The sequence below is a fragment of the Phoenix dactylifera genome, chromosome 14 (genome assembly GCF_051530095.1).
Source record: "Phoenix dactylifera cultivar Ajwa chromosome 14, Ajwa_hap1_PhDact_Kaust_v1.1, whole genome shotgun sequence".
Lineage (NCBI taxonomy): Eukaryota > Viridiplantae > Streptophyta > Magnoliopsida > Arecales > Arecaceae > Phoenix > Phoenix dactylifera.
This window is the reverse complement of record NC_143203.1, coordinates 19,030,224-19,042,538: the sequence shown is the minus strand read 5'-3', so window position 1 is coordinate 19,042,538 and position 12,315 is coordinate 19,030,224. Positions and strand designations below refer to the sequence as shown.

General features: G+C 34.9%; 1 protein-coding gene across 2 annotated transcripts; it reads right to left on the bottom strand.

Annotated features, from left to right (window-relative positions):
- Positions 1-4,447: 4,447 nt before the first annotated feature.
- On the bottom strand, positions 4,448-10,957 carry LOC103717820 (lipase-like). Of its 2 annotated transcripts, none has more exons than XR_015973073.2 (11): positions 10,822-10,957; positions 10,575-10,663; positions 8,375-8,454; positions 8,033-8,098; positions 7,877-7,924; positions 7,705-7,772; positions 6,785-6,857; positions 6,536-6,697; positions 6,110-6,304; positions 4,985-5,078; positions 4,448-4,893 (listed from the first exon to the last, which is right to left on the bottom strand). XR_015973073.2 is itself a non-coding variant. In XM_008806351.6 (11 exons), the coding sequence occupies exons 2-11, from the start codon at positions 10,639-10,641 to the stop codon at positions 4,659-4,661; spliced, it is 1,080 nt and encodes a 359-aa protein (XP_008804573.1). In that variant the 5' UTR covers positions 10,642-10,663; positions 10,822-10,957; the 3' UTR covers positions 4,448-4,658. The 2 variants fall into 2 exon arrangements, 1 of the variants encoding a protein (XP_008804573.1); XM_008806351.6 differs by having other exon boundaries at positions 4,985-5,070.
- Between the last annotated feature and the right edge of the window lie 1,358 nt (positions 10,958-12,315).

The window sequence follows — 12,315 nt, the reverse complement described above, 5'->3', positions numbered from 1 at the left end:
ATATAACAATTACATACTTTGTCCTTTTATAAATCTAAAAATCTGCTGGAGCCCTAACAAAGAACTCTAGCCGTAAATCAGACTCTCTTCCATGCAAAAAAAAGGTATTCTTGTTTTCCATTATTGTATTATACTATAAATGTAATATTATATTACATTATATCATAATACATTAATATATTATATTAAATAATTTAATATTATGCTATATTATGGAAAATTAATGTACGCTAATAATTATAATATTTTGTACCTTTATTATTGTATTATACTATAAATATAATATTATATTACATTACATCATAATACATTGATATATTATGTTAAATAATTTAATATTATATTAAACTATTATGCTATAGTATACAATGTTATATTATTATATTATAATAATATTATATTACATTACAGTAATATTATACTATATCATACATTTATGTATTAATATATATTATATTTTATTATGCTTTATTGTATAATACTATGCAATGTCTTTTATGGTAGTTTTGTCATATAAAAATACTTTCTCAATTTGTTTATCAAACACATGTTAAAGTACCACATCACTTTAAAAATGTAGTTACCAAACAACAAATAACTTTTTATAAAAGCTCTACTTCAGAAAACTCTACTTTTAAAAGTTCTATTTCTAAAAGCTCCACTGCCAACAGCTCCCCAAATGGGGCATAAGATTCCAATTGTGAATCAAAAAAAAATGGTCCATTAGCAACTTATAGAAGCTAAAAGACTATTTATATTTCATCAAAAAGAGACTATCTGTACCGAGCATGTTTAGTTTTTTCTTCTAAAAAATTAATATTGGTTTATTGTCACATTCACATTAGCTACCATGCTGTCAAATTCTAGTGGGTTTAGTTGTAGGTAATTTGTAACTTGAGCTTCAAAAAGCATGTTGAATGATGCCTAGGTTAACTTTTAGCTTGAAGGAACTCTGGTGAATTATATTTCAGCTTGTTCACTTTCCAACGTCTAAATATGTGTTGCACAAATTGTCGTAATTTAACCATCTTTTCTCAAAAAAATAATTTAACCATCTAGAGCAGCTTTTGTATTTCACCATCCAGCTTGTTCAGTTGAGGCTAATAATATTAAATCTATCTTTGATCAAATAGATGGTCTTTCTTTTCATAATTTTTTTTGAGAAATTTTTTTAAAATAATTAATCATCTTTCAATTGTAATATTGTAAGAGAACCATTAATTTCTATATGCACCTAGGTTCTGCAACATGCACATACTAAGAAGCTCTTCCCCTTATCAATAGGCTTCTTAAAGTTGTTAGCACTAGCCATTCTGCACCTAAGGAGCTAAGATGACCTTTATATAGAAGAGCACCTAATCCATATTGGGCATTGGCTCATTTCATCATGTATGTATGCTTGTATAAGTGTGGCTCGTTTCATCAACATGTATATATGCTTGTATAAGTGTGAATCAAATTTGCACAATTTTGCAGAGTATCGGCTAATATGAAGGTCTCTTAAGTGGAACTGACTAGAGAAGTCTAGCCCTAAAGGAACAGATGGATGACTCAATGATGGTTATTATCTAGAATTCTTTAAAAAATAGAATGCAATGTGCTAAAGAGGAAATTACAAAAATCTATTCTTTCTCCTTTCCCCTTGCATAAAGGTACTTTAATTTTTTTTTTGAATTGCAAGTGTTATTATCGATCTTTGGATTGTTGATATAGATTATCTCTGTCGACTTGCAAAACTATAATAGATCAAAGAACTTATCAGAGTTGGCTTTGGCCGAGCTTTTTTTCTCTCGGTTTTCCTATACTAATAATGCGTTGGCATATTGGTGTTTTTTATTTTCATTAAATTGGAAGGGAGAGAGTCATATTGTTGTCGTACCTTTCATGGAGAGGTTCTCGATCTATACATCCAGGGGATTAGGAATCCTCTAACGTTGCTCCCCAACTGCTTGAAATCATGTTGTAACTGATTGAGATCGTGCAATAACTATCAAGGGATGTGCTGTAACCATCCAAGGTCATGCTCTATCCATTTCAGGCTGTTACTAAGCTTTGAACTCTCGGTGTTATGGAAGGAGTGCGAAGCAATAGGGCTATTGCCCATGTAGTAGCGCCATTGCCCAAGGTAAGGGGACTCAGGTCAGCTTGGACTGGCTGCCCAACTAAATAGCGGTCTAACCAAGCTATATAACTTTACTTGGCATGTTGGGTAATGTGTGACCTCGAAGGTCGGCTACTATTGCTCTGCTTGGCCTAGTTTTAGCTGGGTCGGACTTAACATGACCCGATTATATCAAGGAGTTATAGAATGCATCTCAGTAGTCACATCAATTTTGAGCTGGATTAATCTGGTCATGCCACATCATCAAGCTTATTTTCCACCACATAAGCAAGTTTGTATTAATGTGCTGCCCATTGTTCACCAAAAACCAGCCAATATATATTGATGGATGTAAACAAGAATCTTTCTGCCTTGACTGATCGAAGACAACCTGAAGGAATGTGTTATCGAATAAAAGCAAGCCCTTCCTTGTTGGCAAGAGGTGATATATGCTCTTTAATGTAAGAGGAGAGATACAAGGTGGAAGCATGCATAGACTTTCTTTACTTTATAGGGTATCAATTCCTTCACATAATGTAGGACATATCCATACATTGCCTTAAAGAATGATTTGAGGTTGACATAGTTATGTACTAATCTAATCTAATGACTAGAATTTTCATGACGTGTCTGAGATAGTTGATGTTGATTGTTTTCTAGTTTGTGAGAAGCCTACTCCAATCTTGCATTTTTTACCATAATTTTTTTGAGCAATATTTTCAAATAGCCTCTCAATTTTATCTATAGCATACTAAACACTATTAGGTCATTTTTCTCAGGAAAAGGAGAAAAAAGGAAAATACAACTAGGTTGTCTTCATAAGAGGAAACAATCGGTCAAAATTTCAAAACAAAGCTACTTCTAATGGATAAAATGACACAATGTTATTTTGAAAATAAAAAACTCTAACAAGAAGGTCCCTTCTATTGGAAAACATATATGAACATTGCAGCTGGTGTTGCTTAAGGCTTAGAATAGCTACATGATAAGGCAAAGCCTCCTGTTATATACAAAGATTTCAAAACATCAAATATTCTACTTGATGAAGGATATTTTACTAGGCTCCCTATTGGTGTCAAGACTATTGTGCTCTTGAATATGCTATGCCAGGGCGCGTGATGCTAAAATCTGTCATCTATAGTTTTGATGTTCTCTTTCTTGAATTGATTATGGGGTGCAAAGCACTTGACAACACTGAGACTGCTGAGGAGCACAATCTAGCAACATAGGTAAGTAATTTTCCTTACTATTCTCAATTTTTATTTTAGTTCACTTTTTAGCATTGTTTATTTATGTTTTATTTAATATCTTAAACATGTATCCCATGATATGGTTGGCATATGAAGTTTATTTTGAAGTTCAATATAACTGCACTTCTCTAGATCTGATTATTGGTTAAGGATAATGATAAATATAATAGGAGGAAACTTAGCAAGATTCCCTCACCAGACCCCTATGATTCGCTCAGTGAACCAAAATTTGAAAGAGTTAATTTGCCTGGGTGATGGGTCACCTTTGATGGTACAAGTCAAAAGGCATTTGTGGGATTTAATCCATCCCATTAGAAAGGGGAAGGAAGAGATCTTCTTGCTTCAATGTACTCTGCGTCTCAACCCAAATGCTTTTAAGTCTTCATATCCCAAAAGAAGAAAGGAAGAGTCTTTGGCAAAAAGAGAAGCTCTTGCTCATAAGTCTTCAGCAGAAAAGGCATTTGCTAGTTATAAGGTGAAACTAGCATAGGAGGGACCGTCATGTAAGGGTTCTAGTGAAATGAAACAGAGAAATGAAGGATGGAGTTGTATGGGTGACACAGGATGCTAGACATCATGTAGGAAACTTTTTAGCACATTGATACACCATGATGCTGAACTGCTTTTTAAGCCTTTTTCCCTTCATCACCTAAAAGAAACAGGGATTTCAAGATTTCAGACTACTTATGATCTAATTGAGTTGTTGAAAAGACAAATTGGTTTGAAACATGCTTGTAATCCAGTATCAGCCGTGCTATTTTTCTGATGGTAATTCACTCTTGCATCCATCAGCCATTTGAGTACTACCAACTAGACTTTCCCTGCAGGAAACAACAAACATCCATCCTAGAGTAGATATGAATACATGTATCATACCGCATCCATTTAATTAAAAAAAAAAAAAATCATACCACAAGTTCTTTGGTTCCTTGCAAAATTGGAACAATATTACGACTGATCATGGTTTTATCATTCCGTTCCAGGAACTAAAAGCGGCCTGTGTAACAATCAGCTAAAAAATGCAGTAAACAAGGGTAATTTCATCATCTGTAGCACTCAATGACAGCAACTATAAAATAAAACAGAAACCACACTGTTCAATCAAGCAGCTTGATCAGTGCTAACATATTTTATGTAAGAATACTATGAACCACCAATGTAATCTGGAGTTCCATTGGTTACAAAGGCTATTTATATATACACCCTCAGCGACCATGGAAGAATAAGAAAACCATTCATATTGAATACGCACAAATTTCCCTCAGACTTTGGGCAAGTAAAGAATTACCAAATCTTTTAGCCTCAATTCACAAATCAGTAAATGAATACCGTACAGGGCTACTATGTACATCTGTTGATAACTTTGATTTTAAGAATGATGATGTGGTAGGATCCCTTGACAAGATAATGCTGCCACCAAGGTCAGTATGGTACTGTCCAATACTGTTATCCATTACTATTTTACAGGAGCCTGAACTGTCAGACCCTAATTCGATGCCGTAGTACTTAAGATGGTCCGATATGCTGTTTCCATGCACAGACCTTTCTCACACACCCACAAAAAAAAAAGGTGTAAACAAGGGAGCTCAGCAACAATTAATTGATAAGGATATAATAAGACCCACATATATACCTGCTACAAGCTGGGTCTTCCCCAGAACCATCACAAATCTTCTCAACCACATATGTCTGGTTTCCTTCTATGTCATGCAGCCATACCTGAAATTCTATATGGCATGAAGCATACCATATTTTGGATGATATAGAAAAGCTGTAAAAATTAAAACGGATAGAAGGAGGTTTCTGATTGTTGTGAAAAGAGGGATAACTGATCAGCACTCAGTAGCTAGAAACTTCTACTTAGAGTGGCATACCGACTTCAGAAACTAATCCCAGCACCCCCTTCCTAAGTGGTTTCTTGTTGAGAAACTTGTTCCCCATACCCGCACCAGCTCTCACTTCCAGCAACTAGGAGATCAGCAAAAATCTGGCAAAACAATGAGGCTAGCAACCAAAGGATTCAACTGAACCTCTTCTAGGATGGGTTGGGCCAAAATGCACCTGACTCAAGTTGCTTGGGACCTGAAGACGCCATCCTGGTTTCAGGCTCAGGTTGGAGGCTTGACCAACCTGACCTGACCCAGAATTTTATGAGAGCTCACAATATAATCTCACACAGAATGACCCGCATATATAGCATAGAGCAACAAACCCATGTCAAGAATGACTCTTGCACACCATCAACCCATGATCAAAATCCTGAGACACTCAAGTAAATCCAACATAAACTGGCTGAGTTTAAATTGTGTTCCAATCAAAGTATGAAATTGTCAGATTTGAGTTAGGTTTGAATATTTGGATTTGTAGTTGGCTCAGGTCCAGTTAGACTCAGGTAGTCTATTGGCTGAATAGGGATTTGGAATGGCCCTTGCTCCAACCTGACCCACCCAAGTTGCATTAAATGATGGGAGTCAGTTATATGCCAACACCTTGGAAGAAGGGTTAAACTGGAACAAAAGCATCAAACAACTTTGGTAAGCGTTAGATCTGCTTTTAATCCAGAGGAGCACAAAATCATGTTATAGATTCAGACCCCAGGTAGATCTAAAAAAAAAAAAAAGGGCAATCAAACATCTGAATAGATTGCGAGAACCAAGAATATTTTTATCATAGACCCACTTATAAGGTATATTGTGATTCTTTCCAGTACTATTTACCAAATAAAATTATAAATTTCAATTTTTCAGAATTGTATTACCTCTATTGGGAAATGATGGTATGTCTTTCGAGGGAAATAAGTATAGTATGGTGGCAGATGTGGCACTATATCATTCTCATTTGTCACCCGAACAGTACGTGGTACATGTTTGATGAAGTAGGATATAAAAGCAGCATTGCCAACACGAGGTTGTCCAAAGGTCATGAGCTGAACTTCTTGCATTCCATAGTTAACCTATAAAGGAAGTTGACAATGAAAATCATTTTCCTTGCATCTGATATAATTGGCAAGCTAAAAGTGCAGTTATAACCAAAGAATTATAACATTTATTAGAATGAAAATAAGTGTAATTAGCAAACTCCTTCCACAAAATATGGGAATGATGACCAGAAAGGTTCCAAAGTATAGAATGTAATAGACTGAATAATCATACATAGATGAATAAGAGAAGTTGATGATAGTTACAGAAAGATCAAGTGCACAAAAGGAAGCCAGAGCCCCTCCCATTGAATGCCCTGTAACGATGATGTCAATATTCCCATATAACTCTCTAGCATTTTGAACAGCACTTAGAATCACAGGACGTAGAGTCGTGTTATGGTAAGCAGAGTAAAACCCATGGTGCACCTTGAACCATACAGCACAATATCGAGATTAATATTAGTATTCAGACAACTGTCAGTCATTTCCTCAAAACATAAAAATGTTACAGACCATTGCATCTGGCATGCCTGGATAGTTCAGATCAAGCTGCTTCCAGAACAAGTCTTCGATCCAATTGTGTATGCTGTAGAAATGCAATAATCCAGAATATGGTCAGTCCAACAAAAGCAGTCTCGAATACTAAGAAGCAATAGATAGTTGCAAATATCATACATAAAAACAAGAAATTATCTAAATTGTATTGTTCTTATTTGAATCTGGAAATTCTCTCGAGGACTTAATGATAGCTGATGCTAGAGAGATACTATAGAATAGCTGATTGAGAATACTTTAAATTGCCATTTTCAGAATGACAGAAACAAAAAATAACTTGATCAAACAAAAAAGATGCAAACTTACTGGTATATAGAGAAAACATCAAATGAATATAGAGGTAAGAAAGTCAGCGGTCATGAAGATGACTTAACGAGTATATCGTATGTCCAGAAGGTGAGAGAACCATCACCAACAAAACTAACAATCTATATATTTTACACCAGCTTGTGGCACACAATATGCATGTTAACACTACTATATGCAGAAGGCATAATGTTACAGAATGCATCACAAAACAATCTGAGACAGCAAGGTTTCCAGTAAAATGGAATAAGCTTCATCCGTATCTCCAACCACATTGCATTCATCATTAGCTGCCATTCTTATGGACAAACTCATAGTCTAGATGCATATAAAGTAAAACTCAGAAATACAGAATGAGGAATACCAAGCTGACATTGGTGGCAACTGTGAGAGCATATTGGCAAAAGCTTGCAGTAACACAGCAGGTATCAACTAATAGAACTGATAGGTAAACGAAATTCATAACCAGCCAAGTTTGGACAAGGCTTAATGATTATGCTTATTGTGGGTAATGAATGATTGTACTGCCATGCATCAGAGTAATAGATAACCAACTATTTTGTGATTCATACCTGTGTTCTTGGGTGCCTCTAAATGCAATAATGATAGAATTCAGATCATGGGCCACTCCAACAAATGCCTGCATTAATTGTCTGTTTATGTTAATATAACAGCTTGCATTCATCCAGGAGCTAGAGAGCATATCTGTGGACATCTGTGGGCAATCATCAAATAAAACTGCACCTGTAAGCAATTCTGCACATCAACAACCAGTTCTATCATCTCAAATCCCTGTTTCAATACAACAACTACCCAATATTAGAGATAGCATAAACAATCTTGTGAAACAGTTAGCAGAATACTACGTCCAACTAATATAAAGAGCTACACGAATGTTACCTTCGTCAAATCATTACACCTTGAGCAGGTCCATGTAAAAAGTTCAGTAAGATCGGATATGTACACCTGAAAGATGCTTTTACATGTGGATGTCAGAAAACCCCTAGAAAATATATATATATATATAGACTGATTGATTTGGATATCTGAATAAGAAAAAATTGTCATTGGATTATATCATAAATTGGATATAATGAAAGTACAGCCAATTTCAGGGAACGAAAGAATCAAAGCGTTCATTTTCCATTAGCAAATCCTAACCATACAAGCACTGAAGAGTCATTTGAGATAACCAGTGTTTATAATACAGTGTGTTGTTAAAATGAGCAAGGTATAACGCACAGCAGAAGCATATTCCACGAGTATCTTGGCAAGAGTTTGATTGTAAATAAGACCGTTATCCTCACGCTTGAGCTTAATCTCTGTAATCAGAAAGAAGAAAAGGTCAAAATATTGTTGCTTCACAACTGCAGAAGGAATCAAGCATGCCATAAAGATTCAGCTATGCAAATTCAGCCACTATGTAGGTTTGGACAGGAAAAATGTGCTCATATTGCAGCAAACTTTGTATAAGAGAACTGATCCCATAAGATTTTTCTATCTTAACATAAAAATGTATTATAAGGAAAGATGGCATGGATTTGTTTTTGTTAATGAATCAATTCCTGAGATTTGAAAGAAGGACTTCAGTAGAAACAGAAAAAAATAAAAGCATCAAAAGCAAAAACAATATAGTATCTCAGGGACTAATATCCCAGAACTTTAATTATGTCCATTTTTTGGGCATATGAACAGAAGTTATAGATTAAAAATTCATGAACTAGGCACATCTCATGAAGAAAATCCAGAAATTCAATTGAAATGAGTGTCACTACCAATGTTTGTGCAAAAAAGAGCTTTTTCATAAAGAATATGTACGCATAGCTTTTTCAGTGAAGGATAAAGGAAATGGGAAAATGTCTTGGCAATCATCAATTAAGAAAGTGCTTAGCAGATTGATACTGGGCACTCTCATCATATAACTTGAGATACGGAAACAATAGAAATAATGCAATAGCCATCGATGACTGGTTGGGAATGAAGGATGTACCGAGGTGGAGACAAGTAGACCAAACGTGGGTGCCATCAAATTGAATAGTTACCTACCAAAAACCTCATCTGTCTCTAAGATTTCAAAAGTGTTCTTTGACCTCCACAAAGCTAGCATTCCCAAAAAAGAAGAAATCTAGATGAAAATATTGTGTCGAAAGCTAAGTATGTTAAATCCTTTTCTGTTGTCTGGTGATGCATCGCAGAGAAGACTGCCTGACATGATACCCCTCACTATGCATAGTTGACTAGCTCAAGTGCACTGGAAGAAACTGAAGAGAATTTCTAAAATCAATATGGTGAGTAGAATTTAGAAAATTTCCATTATAACATTGTATGTGCAGGTGCCATTAAGATAAGGCAAATCAACTAAAATTCGGACTTCTTCATAAAACACATAAGAAATTGGAATTAATCAACTATATTGTATGAAATAAATGTAAAACAACATGTTACAGTGCAGTTGCTGTACTCTTGTTTTTACTGAAGGTAACTTCAACTTGTCAAGATTCTATTCTCTGTGAATAAAAAATTCAATGTTTTCTCGTATCTTGAAGTTATTCAAAAGAATGATTAAAGGGAGGATAAAATGTCTGAGAAGCAGAACAATTGTGAGGAGAATGAGATACATAGACAAGTGCCACAAGCTAGAATGTCAAAATACCGGCTATAACATCGATTCGAAGTATGTATATGCAAATATATACATGTATCCATGCCAAAAAACTTGCTTGACAAGTTGTAGGCAGAAGTCATGCAATGTCTTCGCATAATTGTCTATTATGCGGCAATTGGAAATTCCATTGTCAATTTTAATTTTATTTAGGAATCTGGAACGAGGACAATTGCAAAACAATTAAAGAAGATAAGAGTGGAAGAAAAGAACGAGAAGCATGAAAAAATTAACAAGCAGAACCACATGGAAAGCATATATATATATATATATATATATATATATATATATATATATATATATAAGCAAAATAAAAATATACCTAATAACCACAGCTAAAGAAATATATGGCCTAAAAAATAAATATAAGAATTACAAAATAATGGAAAAATGGGATAGCCATTGAAGTAAACTTGAGCATGCTAAAATACATTAGCATAATCAAGTGCCGACCCTCAAGTAGAAGAATTGAACTACTACACTACCAACTTCCAAATGACATATGATAACACGGATATTTATATTCAGACTTCATTCACTAGTAGATATTCAGATCCTGTATTTAGATTACAACATAAACAGGTAGCCAATTAGTTCCTTTAAACTCCTAAAACATTGAAGCATCCAAAAAGAAAAAAATAATAAGAAAACAAACTATTCTTCTTGTCGAGCTAGTGAAATAGTTTTCATCTAATTGTCGAGTGGTTTCATGAGAAACATCCAGAAATTTACATGCTCAACATAAAAAGTTTAGATGATAAATTAAAACAAAACAACAACCTCTTCCTCCAGAACATGCGAATAAGCTGATCACAATTAGCACCAGTAACCACAAAAATCGTCCCATGAACCTTCGGATGGATATATTCCTACAACAACCAGGTACGAAAGCATTTAAAGAGCTTATAGATATTGAAACAGACACGAGAATTATAAGTTTTGAAACGGAGAATAGACGGATCTCTCGCCGATCGTCAAGAAATATCGAAGCTATAAAGAAAGAAAGATTTCGAAGAGAGGCGGGCACCTTCTGTAGGTTAATGGGAGGATTCTCGCGGCGAAGGTGCAGGAATTCGGAGAGATGGGGATTAGGTTAGAGGCCGGACATGGAAGGAAGCCGAAGGAGGCAAGGTCTTAGTTGTATGTACTTGGGAAACGGGAATCTGGAGATGGTTCGAATTTGCAGGGAAAATGGGGGGAGGGGAAACGCTTGGTTATTTGGGGGGTGGGGAAACCGGTTCCTTTCGTTCACGACGTTAAGGCATCGCGGAGGGACGAGAGCTGGACCAGCGTATGAGAAGCGCAGGCCAGGTAGGTTCAATGGGCCTAAACAAGTCATAAATTGCAACGACCATGCCACGCTTGCCAGCTTTTTTTTTTTCTAATTTTTTTTATAACAAATTAAAAATTTTGGAGAGGTCTCTAATTTTCTTTTTTCTTTCCATTTAATAGGTATGAAGATAAAGATAGGAGAGTTGTTATTAGATCATTAATGGTCGTAGAATTCTATTATTTTCCAACGCCTTAAATATTTATTAAAAGTTTGGGTTTTTTCTTGGGTGCTCTGTTGACAAGGTAGCATTAGATGGGTGTAAATATTTTTTCGATTTTCATACGCTTTGATATACATATCAAGTATTTTCAAAAGATTATTGTATGAAAGAGAAAGAAAAAAGGCATTTGCAAGAGGGATATCCTCTCTAATATAATAAGGGGTGGCTGAAATCATAACAACTATTGTAATATTTATTAAAATTTTGTCATAAATTAACCAAATTATTGAGTGAGATGCTACTTAGAACTTATAGAGAAAATCGTTCCCTTTTATTCTCTTTCATTCGTATCAATTGATTCTTATAATTGTTGTCATATTACATATTGAGGTTTCACCTCTCATTATCATAGTATCAAAACTGATTTTAGATACAACACTATCTCAATCTTTCTCCTACAATCACTTCAATTACGAATAAATAAAGGGCCAATCAACCTTGTTAGATTTAAGTCACCATGATGACATGGTAGTAGCAAGAACGCACACAAAGAAAAAGTTTGATTCAATAACCTAACACATAATCATTTGGAACTATAGTTCAATTAGTTCACATAATCAAACTTTTAAAATCATGCTCTCTCTCTCTCTCTCTAAAAAAAAAAATCTTTTAGAATCATTCATTGAATAACATTTTTATCATCTCCGCATATTTTAACTATTTACTTATCTAGATCCTTGATAATTTTATTACCATATCATGACAACATTGCGCATTTGAATATCATGAACTAGCTTTACTCTGCACATCTATTTTCACCAAAATCTTGGCAGAAACCTGTGATGGTAAACTCATCATACACTTCAAATTAGGACATCATAACCACATCTTATTGAACACCTTCCACAATAAGGAGCACACATTTTCATGAAGTTCCTAGATTTTGGCAACTCTCACCTCTCTTACCAAAAAGAAGATACCCGGGTCCCCAAGCCCCCCATAAAGGAATCAAGAGCGCGGGATTGATC

Excerpts from the sequence above, each read along its gene's own strand:
- LOC103717820 (XM_008806351.6), bottom strand. The coding sequence starts at position 10,641 with ATGGGACGATTTTTGTGGTTACTGGTGCTAATTGTGATCAGCTTATTC. Across the intron at positions 8,455-10,574 it reads CGCATGTTCTGGAGGAAGAG|AGATTAAGCTCAAGCGTGAG; the intron begins GTTGTTGTTTTG and ends TTCTGATTACAG. Across the intron at positions 8,099-8,374 it reads TCGTGGAATATGCTTCTGCT|GTGTACATATCCGATCTTAC; the intron begins GTGCGTTATACC and ends AGCATCTTTCAG.